The sequence below is a fragment of the Saccopteryx leptura genome, chromosome 2 (assembly GCF_036850995.1).
Source record: "Saccopteryx leptura isolate mSacLep1 chromosome 2, mSacLep1_pri_phased_curated, whole genome shotgun sequence".
In the NCBI taxonomy this organism is placed as follows: domain Eukaryota; kingdom Metazoa; phylum Chordata; class Mammalia; order Chiroptera; family Emballonuridae; genus Saccopteryx; species Saccopteryx leptura.
This window is the reverse complement of record NC_089504.1, coordinates 138,501,083-138,518,366: the sequence shown is the minus strand read 5'-3', so window position 1 is coordinate 138,518,366 and position 17,284 is coordinate 138,501,083. Positions and strand designations below refer to the sequence as shown.

Sequence of the window (17,284 nt, the reverse complement as noted above, 5' to 3'; positions counted from 1 at the left end):
ATTCTGGCCTTTAATTTACCATACAATCATAAATATAACTAGAGCAATGATATGAGGGGATTAAAAAATTTAAGGAAATGACCATGATTCAAATCTAATTGGAATGTACCCAGTACTGCCATGTTGGAACCCTACAAAGTGATGACTACCTGTACTTACGAAAACTCCTCAGGAACCAGCCCCATTCTAAAGAGAAAACAGTCCAAGCTAGTCAGGGAGGGCTGCAGTCCCCACTTAGGCAACCCAAGACGGCCTGACAATCCGCTGTTCGGGTCTGCAGGTCTGGGCGCGTGCTGGCATTTCAGAGCCGGAGGCACCTTTATTCTTCTGCAGGGAAGACTTCTCTAATTATCAGAACTACAGGGGAGTTTTCTTTGTTACCAGACCCAACCAGTGAGTTAACATCATACATTCTTCTTTAGGGATTGATGGTTAGGGTCAAAACTCATCACAATGAGGTAGAAGAGCTATGATATTCAGAACCAAGTCCTTCACCATTTTCACTCATGCTTGGAATGCTTCCTTCGAAGCCTTGGATCAGCCCCCAGCCACCTGCCGCATCTTCCACAACTGTAATTCCACCAGGTCCCTGACTGCCAGGGCGCAAATTCCGGCTAAGATGATTTATTCTCTTTCGAAAGCCTGAAATTTGTTATTTTCTGATTGTTTTTTTGTTGTTGTTGTTTGTTTTTAGTGAGAGAGATGGGGGGCAGACAGGGACTGACAGACAGGAAGGGAAAGTGATAAGAAGCATCAACTTGTTGCAGCACTTTAGTTGCTCATTGATTGCTTTCTCATATGTGCCTTGACCAGGGGGCTCCAGCCGAGCCAGTGACCCTTTCCTCAAGCCAGCGAACATGTGCTTCAAGCCAGTGGCCTTTGGGTTCAAGCCAGCCAGCGACCCTGTGCTCAAGCTGGTGAGCCGGTGCTTAAGCCAGCGACCCTGTGCTCAAGCTGGTGAGCCGGTGCTTAAGCCAGCAACATCAGGGTTTCGAACCTGGGTTGTCAGTGTCTCAGGTCAACACTCTATCCACTGCACCACCAACTGGCCAGGCTTTTTATTCTTTTATAAGTTTTTTTTATGCAGTTACTAATTACATATATCCAGGATGAATCTGCCTGAGCAGCCAGACCACGTGCTATTGGTGCAAGGGAACAGAAAGGAAAGGAAGGGCTCTCTCATGCTGCACGGCATCTAGGGTATCGGAGCCAACAGGGCTGGGATTGGGACTTAGCTCTCTGATCTGTGACTTTCTGGAGTATCTCAATTCTCACCATGCCAGGCCTTTATAAGATAAATGGAAAACAGTCTTCTAAAGAAGATATTTCACAACCTGACAGCATTCTGACCTGCAGTGGTTCACACGAGGTAGCTGCAATCTACTGCAGTGGTTCTCATGTTGTCTTCTTTCCAGACATGGTTATGCTAGAGGAATGGACGCTAGAACTCCAGCCCTCTCTCCCACTCAGTACAGCATACAGGAAGAAGCATCCCTTCAGAAGTCCCCGTTGCTAGAGGCCACTGAAGCCCCAATTGGCCACCTTTATATATCCTTCCATTCTGGCAAGAGAACCACTCCCATTGCTACACTGTCTCCTCCGAACATTCTCTCCATCAAAGTGCCATTAAGTCCCATGAATGCAGAGCCTCTGCAGGACTTAAGAGTTAAACTTCAACACTTAGCATGGACCAAAAGAAGAATGGAAGGAAAAGGGGCTGAAGGAGTATCTTTTCCTACAAGGCTCAAAACCTTGGCCTAAACACCACATTTCATGCTCTCAGCACCTTGTAAATCTAAAGAGTAAATATAATTTACTTAATGTTTACTTGCTGAAAATGACTATCCCAGGCACTACAGAGGAATCAAAAGGGAAGATATAATTCCTGCTTTTTAAGAACCTCTATCTCTCCACTTCTGTACAACCGGGTTCGCAGAGGTCTGTAGCATTCACTTGAGAGAGAGTCTTGGAATGATTCTATTCTACAATGAGTTCTGATGCTTTTGCAAACCGTGTGACAGGAATGGTCCTCTTACCTGGCTTGCAATTCCAGTGTTCTCTCTTTCCCAGATACCTGGAAAGTGTGTGGATATTCCTCATTGTGAGTCTCCACAATCTGCATGCCATCTATGCCAACCCTGGTTCGAACTGTGAATTTAGAGCCCACCAAGCTGAATCTTGGCACACAGTACAGCAACATGTTGTTGAACTGCAAGGAGACAGAACATATATCAACAAACAGGGAAACAAAGAGAGAAGAAAATGACCCATATTGAAAGTAGCCCTAGGTAACATTCCAAGGTCTTCCCAAGGAGTATCATACGTTCTATGTGAGCAAAATTATTTAAATACTACATTGAGATTTTAGGCTTGTACCAAAATTATCATATTTTATAATATACAGCATATATTTCCCTTTGTTGGTTTTTAAACATTTTATTGATATTTAAATAATTCAGTCATCATTTTGTACCATAAAAAATTAATTCAACTAAATTCAGCAACAATTTATTGAGAACCTTCCACAGACCAGCAACAGAAGTTCTCAATCCATAAAGATGAAGTACTTAGACGACAAAATATCTCATTGTTATATCTTAGTAACTGTATAATAGCTTAGGGGAAAAGTGTAATATTTAGCAATTATTTTTATCAGTGTATTTATTTTTTTTAAAGATTTTATTTATTTATTTTAGAGAGGATAGAGAAAGAGAAGGTGGGAAAGAGCAGGAAGTATCAACTCCCATATATGCCTTGACAGGCAAGCCCAGGGTTTTGAACCAGCGACCTCAGCACTTCAGGTCTATGCTTTATCCACTGCGCCACCACAGGTCAGGCTTTTTATCAGTGTATTCAATGTTAAGTTAATTTACAGGGGGTTGGTTCCTGAGGTTAGCATGAGAGCAGAGAGAGTAGAGCCAGCAGCGGAAGGAGGCCACCTGGAGGAGGCCAGGAAAAGCAGCCAAGATGGCGGAGTGCTGAGTGAGATGCCAGTTTGTGGAGAGTTTGTATCTGGAATAAGGAAGGAGATGGGGAACTGAGGAGAATAAGGCTGGTGAGCTAGAAACCTTTGATTCTAGGAAACTCAGATAAGTCAGTGGCTTTGTGAGCACTGAATGTGATTGGGTTTTGGAGCCCAGTGTGTGTTTTTACTTGCCTGCCGGGTGCAAGCTAGGATTAAAGACTATGGCCCACCAAAAAAAATAAAAAAATAAATAAAATAAATTAATTTACAGGGGCTCCTCAGGTTACAACACAGTTCCATTCCAATGAGAGTAGCGTAACCCCAATTTTGGTGTAAGTCGAAACACACCCTGGCCTAAGTCACTTACCTATCCTAACACAGTTGTAAAATCATAATCTAGAGCAGGCATCCCCAAACTACGGCCCACAGGCCGCATGTGGTCCCCTGAGGCCATTTATCCGGCCCGTGCCGCACTTCCTTCCGGAAGGGGCACCTTTTCCATTGGTAGTCAGTGAGAGGAGCACTGTATGTGGTGGCCCTCCAACAATCTGAGGGACAGTGAACTGGCCCCCTGTGTAAAAAGTTTGGGGACCCCTGATCTAGAACAGTGGTAGTCAAGCTGGTCCCTACCACCCACTAGTGGGCGTTCCAGCTTTCATGGTGGGCAGTAGCAGAGCAACAAAAGTATAAATAAAAAGATAGATTTAATTATAAGTTGTTTTATAAAGATTTATTTTGCCAAACTTAGCGAAAATCTGACATAAAGTACTTGGTAAGTAATTATTATTATATGCTTTAACTTGCTGTTAACTGCTTTATAAATTTTATAAAGTCAAGTTACTTCCCTATTTTATAAATCACCATTACTGTGGAACTGGTGGGCGGTTAGAAAATTTTACTACTAACAGAGATACAAAAGTGGGCAGTAGGTATAAAAAGGTTGACTACCCCTGTTCTAGAACATAAAAACACAACTAAGCCACAGAAAAAGAATACTGTGTATTCTCCCACTGCACGCAATCAAACTAGTTCACCCATGTAGTCTGTGAGTATGACGCTAACGGCCTAAACGGAAACATACACATGTCAATTTTTAAAAGTTTTTATTGGAGTGAGCGTTGTAAACTCAAAATGTTATATGTTGAGACTGTTGTAACCTGAGGATCTCCTGTAGAGCCAAAATTATTACTTTAAATTTTATTCAAACATGTGGGGTTAGCACATTAACTCGATGTAAAAAACTCTTACTGTTATATATTGACCTGCATCTTGCTTAAGAATTCATCTTTTATGAATGAACAGAAAAGTCATCTATTTTAGCAAAAAGTCTTTAAAAACCTTCTCCAAAGGATCCACCTTTAAAATAAAAACTTTAGCCCTGGCCAGATAGTTTAATTGGTTAGCAGGGGTCCCCAAACTTTTTACACAGGGAGCCAGTTCACTGTCCCTCAGACTGTTGGGAGGGCCGGACTATAAAAAAAAACTATGAACAAATCCCTAAGCACACTGCACATATCTTATTTTAAAGTAAAAAAACAAAACGGCAACAAATACAATATTTAAAATAAAGAACAAGTAAATTTAAATCAACAAGCTGACCAGTATTTCAATGGGAACTATGGGCCTGCTTTTGGCTAATGAGATGGTCAATGTCTGGTTCTATATTTGTCACTGCTAGCCGTAACAAGTGATATGACGTGCTTCCTGAGCCGGGACGCGGGTGTCCCCAGAAGCAGTACTATATGTGAGCCATGCCTCTCACTGACCACCAATAAAAGAGGTGCCCCTTCCGGAAGTGCGACGGGGGCCGGATAAATGGCCTCGGGGGGCCGCATAAGGCCTGTGGGCCATAGTTTGGGGACCCCTGGGTTAGAGCATCATCCCAAAACACAGAGGTTGTGGGTTCATCCCCAGTCAGGGCACACACAGGAACAAATCGATGTTCCTGTCTCTCTCTCTAAACCCAATAAACATTTAAAACTAAAATAAAAGTTTTATTTTAAACCTGAATCAAATTATATGTAGTGCCTCATTTCTAGTCAACAACAAACATCAAGCCCAAGCAATGGGCCCTGGCCGGTTGGCTCAGTGGTAGAGCGTCAGCCTGGTGTGCAGGAGTCCCGGGTTTGATTCCCGGCCAGGGCACACAGAAGTGCCCATCTGCTTCTCCACCCCTCCTCCTCTCCTTCCTCTCTGTCTCTCTCTTCCCCTCCTGCAGCTGAGGCTCCACTGGAGCAAAGATGGCCCGGGCGCTGAGGATGGCTCCATGGCCTCTGCCTCACAGGCTAGAATGGCTCTGGTTGCAACAGAGCGACGCCCCAGATAGGCAGAGCATTGCCCCCTGGTGGGCATGCTGGGTGGATCCTGGTCGGGCACATGCAGGAGTCTGTCTGACTGCCTCCCTGTTTCCAGCTTCAGAAAAATACAAACAAACAAACAAAAAACAAAACAAAACAAACAAACAAAAAGCCCAAGCAATGATTTTGGGAGGGCATTTAATTCACTTTGAATGCATTAAAACATGAAAAAGGATAAAAAAGTCTAAATATTTGGGTTAATTTGTAGGTAGATTCTTAAAGGAGGTGCATAACTATCTTCCTATTTATATTTATTGTTTCTAAGCTACATTATCAATATATTCTTCAAGGACAAGAGCAATGGGAGACTTAAACCCTTATTTGCAATGTAGGAGTTCATGTCTCAGGATCATTATCTGTAGAAATGACAAGTTACTGACAGGATTAAACGAGGAAAAATGTCTTATTCTACCAGGTCCTCTGTTTTGCTCCACATAGCCATAAAGACAAAAAATAGTGATGGATATTTAAAGACATTTCAACATGTTTATGTGATACCGTCTGTTGTACTCATTCTGAAAGCCATTTTCTCACCAGTTGTTCCTCATCCATTATTTTGCAACTTCCTATAACCAGTGTCAGAAATTTCATTTCCACAACGGGAAAATGTAGAAATAAAAGGACATGAAATACATTTCACATATATCTCCACACCCCATTTCACCTTTATGTTTCTAGAGGAGAACACTAATGATCTAGACCTAGGCTATTATCACACCTACTGTATTCAAACAACGGCGATCATTGCCTCCTCGCAGTACCTAGGATGTAGAGATTTCAAAATGCACTGAAAATTCTCCATCCCAGCTTGCTGAAGGCAACAGCTTGCCTGCTCCTGTTCCCATTACCATTTCCTTCTCTCGTCTATCCAGGCCTTCTCAGGAGGGGCTTTGCGCAAGGCCACAAATGGTGCAGGATGAGTTGCCAAGGAGCCACCAAAATGGACAGAGCTCACACTTTCCAGGTAGCAAATGCCACCAAATTTCTCTGCAAACTGAGTGACAAATGTAATGTTTTTTGAGTTTTATGATACTTGTCCACAAGTTCACTTTATAAAGCTCATCAAAGTCTGGTTATTTTATAGAAACAGAAGTTCATGAATACGGAAGCTCTTAGCATTTGCTTTTTGTAGTTATATCCATATGAGGTGACAAACTACCTCATAATAAATGACATGTTCCTCTTTCTCTTTCATGCTTTCAAGATTACATTTCCCCTGTTACATTTTTTTTTTAGATTTTATTTACTGTATTAATTTTTAGATAAAGAGGGGAGAGGGAGAGAGAGAGAGAGAGAGAGAGAGAGAGAAGTGGGGAGGAGCAGGAAGCATCAACTCCCATATGTGCCTTGACCAGGCAAGCCCAGGGTTTCAAACCAGCGACCTCAGCCTTCCAGGTCAACGCTTTTATCCACTGAGACACCACAGGTCAGGCTCCCGTTACATCTTTTTTTTTTACAAGAGACAAAGAGAGAGGAAGAGATAAGGACAGACAGACAGGAAGGAAGAGAGATGAGAAGCATCAATTCTTCATTGCAGCACCTTAGTTGTTCATTGATTGCCCTCCAATATGTACCCTGACTGGGGGGCTACAGCAGAGTAAGTGACCCCTTGCTCAAGCCAGTGACCTTGGGCTCAAGCCAGTGACCATGGGGTTATGTCTATGATTCCATGCTTAAGCCAGTGAGCCCGTGCTCAAGCTGGTAAGCCCACACGCAAGCCAGCGACCTCAGGGCTTTGAACCTGGGTCCTCTGTGTTCCAGGCCAACGCTCTATCCACTGTGCCACTGCCTGGTCAGGCCCCCCGATATATTCTTTTTTTTAAAATATTTTTTATTTTTATTTTTTCCAAGACAGAGAGAGAGTCAGAGAGAGGGATAGACAGGGACAGACAGACAGGAACAGAGAGATGAGGAGCATCAATCATTAGTTTTTCATTGCGCGTTGCGACACCTTAGTTGTTCATTGATTGCTTTCTCATATGTGCCTTGACCGTGGGCCTTCAGCAGACTCAGTAACCCCTTGCCCGAGCCAGTGACCTTGGGTCCAAGCTGATAAGCTTTGCTAAAACCAGATGAGCCCGTGCTCAAACTGGCAACCTCGGGGTCTTGAACCTGGGTCCTCCGCATCCCAGTCCAACGCTCTATCCACTAAGCCACCACCTGGTCAGGCCCCCTGTTATATTCTTAATAAGTGGAAATTCACAGTCCAAATTGTCAATAACTATATAATAACCTTTTATACCTCAGGTCACAATCTAATTCTAGTCAATCAATACCCTTTTTCTTCTTCCTAGAGGTGAAGTTGGGAGCTCGGGAAGGATATAAAATATTGCTTACAAAGACGTAGATGCCACAGATGTAAAGGAATGAGCTAGATAGTACTGCTCCTCTCTGTGAACCTTGCTCTTGTGGCAAAAGCCACTGTCACCTCATTTCTGGGTTTCCACTTGGTACTGAAAAAGGAAGTTAGAGCAACTGTAACTGATTAGATCAACTTTCCTTTTCAGTGTAGGGGGTTCCTTTTGGTCCCTTGCCCACAGCTTCGGAGGAACAACTGACAAAGCAATGCCTGGTGAGCGGGCTGCTCTAGAAGTGCCAGGTCGGCCCGAAACCTAGAAGCAAGTCTCAACTGTATTAAAAGTTAGGGACGTCCCCTTCTTGCTCTCTATTGTTCCTTAACTGTTCATTTCAAGTTATTTAAAATATGTTTACTTGAATGAAATAATTTAATTTCATGTCTCACTAGTGACTGTTTAATTAAAGTTTGTGTGAGAAAGTAAAAAGTACATTATTGAAGAAATTTCTGGAGCCTGGTCTATATTCAATGTAAAATAAGGGGAAAAAAATCTAAATCTGTCAAGCTACAAGGAAATAAAAAATAGAACTCCAAAGAGCCAAAAATAAAACCTCTACAGGATAACTTAATATATTTTTTTTTAACTTTCAGGTGTCAGGTATGGTTTTTTACTTAATTAACAGAATATCACACCATTGCCATTTAAAAAAATGGTGTGAAGGCAAGCAAATCTGCAAAACACATGAAGACTCAAAGGCCAAAATAAGAGTCTAAACAGAATTGGCTTTTCAGACAAAAAGAATACCAGTCCTCACTTTCTTTCTGGAGAGAAAATAAAATAAAAATGGTACTTCCAATGTTTCCAGGTATGAAAAAACCAACATGCTGCATGGGAATGAAAGGGTGCTGGGTGCTGGCCAGAGGCGAGATTGACAAGTCCCTGATCAGAGCAGAAGGATTAAAAGAAAAAGACACTAGAGGAAATGCTTCTAAATGGTCTTCAAGAGATGAATGGGGCTTTCCTAATATTCCTGCCGTGTGACTGTACTCTCCCTGGAGGCAGTGGCATCACAGGCTGTCTGCCAGCTGACAGGAACTGGAACAAGCTGGGTCCCCGAAGGCTCTTTGCCACCTGTCCTCCAGAGAACTGCTTGACTTGGATCTGCATCGAGGTACGCAACCTAAAACTATTGCCAGAAAAAAATTTTAAAATATTTATTTTTATTTTATTTATTCATTTTAGAAAGGAGAGAGAGAGGGAGAGAGAGAGAGAGAGAAAGAGAGAGAGAGAAGGGAGAGGAGCAGGAAGCATCAACTCCCATATGTGCCTTGACCAGGCAAGCCCAGGGTTTCGAATCGGTGACCTCAGCATTTCTAGGTCAACGCTTTATCCACTGCGCCTCCACAGGTCAGGCACCAGAAAAATTTTTAGATGTGAAAATTAAACTAAGGCAACTGCTGTAGAAACTATAAGACTAATGGAAAAGAGGGGAAAGAAAAATCAGCTAAGCACCTGCAGGCTGGGTAAAGACAAGAAAAGAAGTTGACACCCAGGCATCTTGCCCAGAATAGTGTTTTATTATGAATGGCCTTTTTTTTTTTCTTCTTTTTCCAAGTGAGAGGAGGGTAGACTATGCATGTCTTTTAATCTGAATTTTTGATACTTTTTGATGCACTTTGATCTTGGGTCCTTGCTGACACCAGGAGGGACTGCCCCTCTCAGGTTGCCCAATGCCCAGGGACCTAAATGCACCTACAAGCATTCCTTTCATATGGAAACTAACCTATCCAGAGCCCACATACTCCGACCACCTCCTTTATCAGGCTCTCACACGCTGAGTCAGAATTCCCCAGCCCTAATCACCCTGGGGCCAGGTCCTAACACCACCCCCTGAGTCCCAGAGTCAGATAAAGCTGGGTACACTGGGCATCCGAGGCTGTTGCCCTTGCCTTGCCCATCCCTTTATGCAGAAACCGCAATAAAAGCTCTTGCTCATGTCTCCTGCCTGTTCCCTCTGCTTCCTGACTCTGGTGCCTTCTTGTGTAGCCCCCCGCCCCTGGGGTGGAATAACCCTCCTTTCGGCATCTGTAAGTATAGCTACCTTTTCACTGGTTGTCATCTCCAGTCTGCCGGCCTCACCGTACCTGAATAACAAAATCTACATTTCAAAATAAATAGATCTCTGAATCTTGAAAGGACATCCCATGTCCCTGATATATGTTTAGCTCTTTATAACTTCTGAAAGCTGACATACTTCTGTTAAGTTTAAATGATTTTTATAGTCAATTTGGACAATATCTATGTTGGGCAGATAAAATATATTATGCTCACTTTGTTAAAGATGGTGCTGTCCACGTGGCAGCCCGTAGCCTAGGTGATAATATTATTTGCCCTTCTTGCTTGGGATGGGCGTGATTATATTAATGTGTGTTGGGGGAGGGCTTTCACGCCAAAAGGTTTTAAAAGGAAGAGAGATCACGTTGTTCCGGGAGAAGAGTGATTGTGTTCTAGGAGGAGGGCAGAGAGCAGGGAGGAGAGCAGAGAAAGGCCACGTGGAGGAGAGGAGAAGCAGCCAAGATGGCAGAGTGCTGAAGGAGAAGCCAGTTTGTGCAGAGTTTGTGCAGAGAGAAGGAGATGGGGAACAGAGGTGAATAAGGCTAGTGAGCTAGAAACCTTTGATTCTAGGAAACTCGGATAAGTCAGTAGCTTTGTGAGCACTGAGTGAGTGGGTTTTGGAGCCCAGTGTGTGTTTTTACTTGCCCGTCAGGTGCAAGCTAGGATTACAGATGATGGCCCACCAGTTCTTGGCTCCATTGTTTCATTACCGACTTTCCGAATCCAATGCGAACCTGTGTGGGCCAGGTGGCTGTGATGGTGGCAATGGTTACTGGCTTTAAAATCTATATTTTAAAAAATTTATTTATTTATTTATTTATTTATTATTTTTTTTGTATTTTTCTGAAGCTGGAAACGGGGAGAGACAGTCAGACAGACTCCCGCATGCGCCCGACCGGGATCCACCCGGCACGCCCACCAGGGGCGATGCTCTGCCCCTCCAGGGCGTCGCTTTGCCGTGACCAGAGCCACTCTAGCGCCTGGGGCCGAGGCCAAGGAGCCATCCCCAGCGCCCGGGCCATCTTTGCTCCAATGGAGCCTTGGCTGCGGGAGGGGAAGAGAGAGACAGAGAGGAAGGAGGGTGGGGGTAGAGAAGCAAATGGGCGCTTCTCCTATGTGCCCTGGCCGGGCATCGAACCCGGGTCCCCCGCATGCCAGGCCGACGCTCTACCACTGAGCCAGCCGACCAGGGCCTTATTTTTATTATTATTTTAGGATTTTATTTACTGATTTTAGTGAGAGGAAAGAGAGGAGAACGGGGGAAAGGGGCAGGAAGCATCAACTTATTACAGTTGCTTCTTGTATGTGCCTTGACCCGGCAAGCCCAGGGTTTTGAACCGGTGACCTCAGCATTCCAGGTTGAAGTCTTATCCACTGCGCCACCACAGGTCAGGCATATTTTAAAAAAATATATTAAAATATAGTTTATATACCATAAACCAAGCCCTTTTAAAATGTGTAATTCATTGTTTTTTGTATAACCAATAAATTGTGCAATGCTCACTACTATCTAATTCCAGAATATTTCGTGACTCCAAACAGCGGACTTGTGTCCATTTCCTTCTCCCCACCAACCCTAGGCAACGCCAACTTACAGCCTACCTCTATATATTTACCTGAATGTCTGGACATGTCTTATAAATGGAATCATATAGTGTGGGCTTTCAGGAAGGACCTCTTTCACTTGGCACAGCGTTTCCAAAGTTCATCCATGCAGCATATAGTTTACTCCTTTGTCTTGCCATCTCATATTCCACTGCATGGATATACCACCATTCGTTTACCATTTCATCAGTCTCTGAACATTTGTTTCCACTTTTTGGCTAGTATATAGAATAATTTTGCCGTGCACACTCATGCACAAGTTTCGTATAGGCATATGTTTTCCATTTTCTTGAGTTACACAAACTTGGAGTAGAACTGCTAGGTCATATGGTGACCAGATGTTCTTTTTCAAAAATGAGAACACTCCTCCACATGACAATTAGTTCCTATAAATTTTTCTTTTAAAAGGAGGCTGTAGATCATAGAAACTTCTACGCCCCCCCCCATGACAACTCATTTTATAGTGGTGAGATGGCAACCTTGCAGCAGAAAAGCCCAATGTGACATCTTGAGACTATAATCATGTGCCAGTCACTGGGCAGCCTCTTTACCAATGTCTGTTTCTTTGCCTGTAATAACAACTGTAATAATAGCTATCAGTTACTGAGTTATTGTACAGTAGCTTATTTGAGTAGCTCTGTGGTAAGGTACCAAAGAACTGCAAAACTTAGTATTAATATTCTAGGAGGAAGAGTCAGGTTTCTTGAACCCTCCTTTCTGTGGAGAATGAAGGGAGAGGAATGTGGGAGTTTCCTGGACATACTATGTACTGAGATAAGAAACCTCCTTTTACTAAGAAGCTTAAAAGGCATTTTATAATTTAGGCTAAGCATATAGAGACATTTTTGTAAATATGATTTTTATACTTGTGTGTGATTCACACCAGCTCAGGATGGCCCATAGCATTGAATTGTAAATGGAGAGGTTTTTGTACTAGGTTTTGAATGAAAAGAGGAAGGAGACTTGGACCCCCTTCCTTCCCCACACCTGTGAGGAAAGAGGGAAACAGCAAGCCAGGTGCTAGAGAAGGAGGAAAGATTTAAATAATCCTTTCCTCTCCCCATTCTTTCTCTTTAATGGACAATTTACAAACACTTATCCTTTGACATCATGTAAGCCTCCTCCCATCCTGAAAACATGTGATTGATGTATGTACCTCTAGACAAAGGGATGACAGATGGACACTAAAAGATTTGGAGATGTCTTTTGGTATGTAAAACGACATCCTTCCCTATTGTGTTACCTTATAAATTTTAATATATAGGAATGTTTTTATAGATCCTATAGACCAGGTGTAGTCAACCTTTTTATACCTACTGCCCACTTTTGTATCTCTGTTAGTAGTAAAATTTTCTAACCGCCCACCAATTCCACAGTAATGGTGATTTATAAAGTAGGGAAGTAACTTGACTTTATAAAATTTATAAAGCAGAGTTAACAGCAAGTTAAAGCATATAATAATAATTACTTACCAAGTACTTTATGTCAGATTTTCGCTAAGTTTGGCAGAATAAATCTTTATAAAACAACTTACTCTAGTTAAATCTATCTGTTTATTTATACTTTGGTGGCTCTGCTACTGCCCACCATGAAAGCTGGAACGCCCCCTAGTGGGCAGTAGGGACTAGGTTGACTACCATTGCTACAGATGAATGTTATAAGCTTGTAAATGATTGTCATGCTCCCCTCCTCCTCCTTTTCTCCCCACCCTGTATGTGATCAAGTGTATATAACTAGCCTCAGAGCTATATTGGACACTGCATGATTTGGGTCAGCTATACCCTGTGTTTGTCATATGCAGCTGGCTTATTAATAAATCTCCTCCTATTAATAAAACTCTTCAAAAATTCATTTGGACTTGGTGTCTCTACGTAAACCCGCGGAAGTTACGGTACTTTACAACAGCTTATTGTTACTCAGTGTTAGCTATTCCTATGATTATTATCATATCACTAGATATGAAAAGGAGCTGGGATTACCAGTGACTAAAAATAAATGGCCTGGATACCCCAGGAAGAGCTCTTACATTTCAGATAGACCCCAGACTAATTGTCATTTCCAGGAAGTAAAGGAAGGGACAGGGACTGACTGCAGTGAAAAGGAACTAAATAGCAAACTCATGTACTTGTCATACAGATATTTTAGGCACAAGTTTTCCAAAGTTGTTTATGTACTTCTTCAAACCAGATAATTGAAAAGTAGTGGTTAGAGCCCTGGCTGGTTGGCTCAGTGGTAGAGCGTCAGCCCAGTGTGTGGATGTCCCAGGTCTGATTCCCAGTCAGGGCACACAGGAGAAACAACCATCTGCTTCTCCACCTCCCCCCCACCCCCCGCCCCGCCACTCTCTCTTCCCCTTTTGCTGCCATGGCTTGATTGGTTCAAGTGAGTTGGCCCTGGGAGCTGAGGATGGCTCCATGGAGCCCCTGTCTCCATGCTAAAAATAGCTTGGTTGAGAGCACAGCCTGAGATGGGCATAGCATTGGCCCCAGAGAGGGGTTGCCGTGTGAATCCCAGTTAGGGCGCATGCAAAAGTCTGTCTTTTTTTTATTCCCTCCTCTCACTTGGAAAAGACTAGTGTTTAGAGATGATTAGGAAGAGAACTGTTGTCATGAAATAATACGTTGACATAACATCCAAGAAGTGATACCATCTAGACTGTAAGAATGAATGGAAAGAGAATCTGAAACAAGAAAAGGAGGATTCTAGAAAGCATGTCATACATGCTTTACAACATGTATTAGCCTTACATACAACACTAATGGCTGTGATCATCATGGAAAGGCTGAACTGTCTTCAGTATGTGTTAATAAAGTAAATTACACATGGAAAATAAACAGAAGACTTATGTCCTTGAAAGAACAAGTTTCAGGTACTAAAGATATCCCACATGTGGAACCTTAACAGTGGTGACTACACCAGCTTAGACAGAACTGTTTTGGTACGTAAGGAAGCATCCCACTTTTCCAAGATGTATATAATACAACGTTTATAAATCATTCTCATATGATTTGCTCACACCACAATACTCACTAAGAAAAGGTAGCGTTCTTGTGCAGATGTGTTCCGAGCAGCTAGTTTAAGGATCTGTCCTTCTTTTATTAGTTCATTGGAAGGATTTACAATGTCTTCTTCTTCTCCCAGCATTTCATAAATCTCTAAGAGTTTCTTTAGGTTCTCCTAGGAAATTAAAAAATAGAACACAGCAAGATCAAATACGAGGAGGTTTCACCTCAGTGGCTTTAATAATACAACAAGCTTAGCTAAAACAGGAATAATTCAGAAGCGATTGGAACAAGGCATAAATTTTGATAGGTTGGTTATGAGGAAACTAAAACCTAGGAGATTACTACAGATAACACTAAACAGTTTATAAACAATCTTTTTTTGTTTATCTGTAGCAATTCATTTGAACCCAAATCTTAGATAATATTAGGTTATATTACTGACAATTACCTAACTAGAAGAGTCTTGTCTCCTCTGAAAACCACTTACCATTTTTCTTATTGCACTATTAGAATGGCTTGCTGCGGTAGAGATAATTTCAAGTGATTCTAAATGGAGGAAAAAGAAAAGAAAATAAACATGTGTTGTCCTTACTCTGCTACTAGATAGCTGAATGACATACATTTTATACAACAATAAGAGATCTGGAAGAAAAAAAGAAGCAGAAATCTGAGACCAAAGATACACAATAAAAGCAGTGGCAATTTCTATCCGTTTACAAACTGGATACTTTGAAACGTTCATTTGTAAGTAGATTAATACTTGGAACTTGCAGGGTATTTCCACGTAAAAATGTCATATACAATGACTAGGTTTCTAGGTATATTTAAACCATAAGGGAACTTTCAAAATCAACAAAAACCGTGTACACTAGCTTGGGACAAGGCAGTCTGCCAGGTGCTTTCATAGGTATTATGTCAATCACTTCTTACACAACCCTGAATAGAAAAGTATATTAGTTCCATTTAAGATAAAAAGAAATGGAGAGTGATGCACCCTGCCTAAGGTCACACAAAACTGTGATACTAAAGGGCCACATTTGAACTTAAGTCCTCTGACTCAACTTTCTACATTTCAGTGGCATCATTTTATTTGCTTTCATAAGCAATTTACGACTCAGCATAACCAACATTCTTGGAGAAAAGACGAGCACAGTTGTAGCCTTGGCCAGGTGAAAGATGCTACGAAGGGTTTTGTTGCTGGGGCTGGTGGTTCACAGATGGGGATGGGAACTCCTGGCATGAGCAAGGCCAGAGGTCAGGGACCACTGGTGAAGAGTGGAAGCTGAAGCCTCCTGCTGGCTTGACCCCAGGGAGTTCTCTCAACCCTACCTTGTGTCCTGCTCTCTGCCTTTCTTCACCATCTTGTGAATGCTAGTTGGGGTAATTCTGCTACAACAATTTTATCACCTGTCTTCCTTGTTGCACTGCCGAACAGAACACACTTTGTTGCTTTCCCTACTTTTAGGGATTTCCTGAGTACTGTAAGCAGCAACAGGAAATCAAAATGAGCAACAAAACTCACCATCCCCTTACTGACTTTGTCATCTTTGACATTGGCACCTTACAAGTCCAACTCTTTGAGTATAGAAGAAACAGAATTTTAATTCACATTTTGCAGAACCATGCTGATTTGGGCAATTCTTTCTGTTCATTCCAGACAGAATCCACGATGGAAGGAAACAAAACAAGACAGGGGCCACTGCCCGGAGCCCAGTCTGAGGAGCAGCGTGGATTCCCACCTCCAACCCGACTGCCACGTCTGCCCTGAACACCAGCTCCCAGGCCAGGTGAGTGGAAAACAGAGATGAAATAAAACAGGGAAGGAAGCAGGTCACGAGAGATCTAAACTGAAGAAAGAGAAAGGGAAAAGAGAGGTTCCTGTGGTCACTGACTCACTTGGACGGTGGGAGGAACGAATCAGAGACAGCCTGTGTTCAAAACACTACCCAGCCTGACCTGTGGTGGCGCAGTAGATGGGGCGTCGACCTGGAAATGCTGAGGTCGCCGGTTCGAAACCCTGGGCTTGCCTGGTCAAGGCACATATGGGAGTTGATGCTTCCTGCTCCTCCCCACCTTCTCTCTCTGTCTCTCTCTCCTCTCTCCCTCTCCCTTTCTCTTTCCTCTCTAAAATGAATAAAATTAAAAAAAAAAATAAAACACCAGTATACCGAAAGGTAGTTTATAAAAAAATAAAACAAACAAACAAAAAAACAAAACAAAACAAAACACTACCCAGGCTCCAGACAAAACTGTGGTTTGTGTTCCTTGTTTCTTAGCAAGGTTCATTTATAAGAGAAGAAAAGAAATTATTAGGGGAAGTAGCAGTGCTTTAAGACTGCACATGCAGTATGCACACTCACTGAATACTAACCCGTTTCTACTTCTTAACTTTCATTCTTACCTTCGCAGCTAATCGATTATTTTTAAGTATGTGAGAAAGTAAAATTATTATTGAAATTCTTGACCCTTAAAAGGAGCCTTCATTTATGATCTAAAAGATATAAATAACAAGTCTTAAAAAATAAAAGATAATTAGCAGAATAGGAATAAAGTTTTTCTCAGGGAAAATGTTAACTGACACTAAATTGCACCATTTTCTCTTCTGAGCAAATAGAGCCAACTCTGCTTAGGTGATTTTTATATAATAAATGCCAACAAATTTTCTTGGTATGCATCAATCTATCTAATTATTACCCAGCAGCACTAGCAATTGTGAATGGTTGCATTCTTCCTGTGAGAAGGCAAGGGTGTATTGCTATTCCACATGTCTTAGAGACTGTTTTTCAGAGTTAATAATTCATGTGAAGCCAGCATGACAAATGTGATTCGCATCGCTTTCAAGTGCTTGCCTAATTGAGGTGCTGATAATAATTTCCGGTGAGATTATTTTCTGGCACCAATATTTTACTGAAGTGGCTATGAGATCTATCTTGCTTTGAA

The 17,284-nt window shown here is 42.2% G+C and overlaps 1 protein-coding gene across 1 annotated transcript in view; it reads right to left on the bottom strand.

The window, feature by feature from the left end:
• The window catches only part of FGD4 (FYVE, RhoGEF and PH domain containing 4), a 277,447-nt gene that overhangs the window by 22,011 nt on the left and 238,152 nt on the right, over positions 1–17,284 (bottom strand). Inside the window, exons 9-11 of the mRNA XM_066368922.1 lie at positions 14,832–14,890; positions 14,370–14,516; positions 2,037–2,209 (exon numbers count right to left, since the gene is read on the bottom strand). Coding sequence (XP_066225019.1) covers positions 2,037–2,209; positions 14,370–14,516; positions 14,832–14,890 — 379 coding nt within the window. The remainder of the gene's footprint in view (positions 1–2,036; positions 2,210–14,369; positions 14,517–14,831; positions 14,891–17,284) is intronic.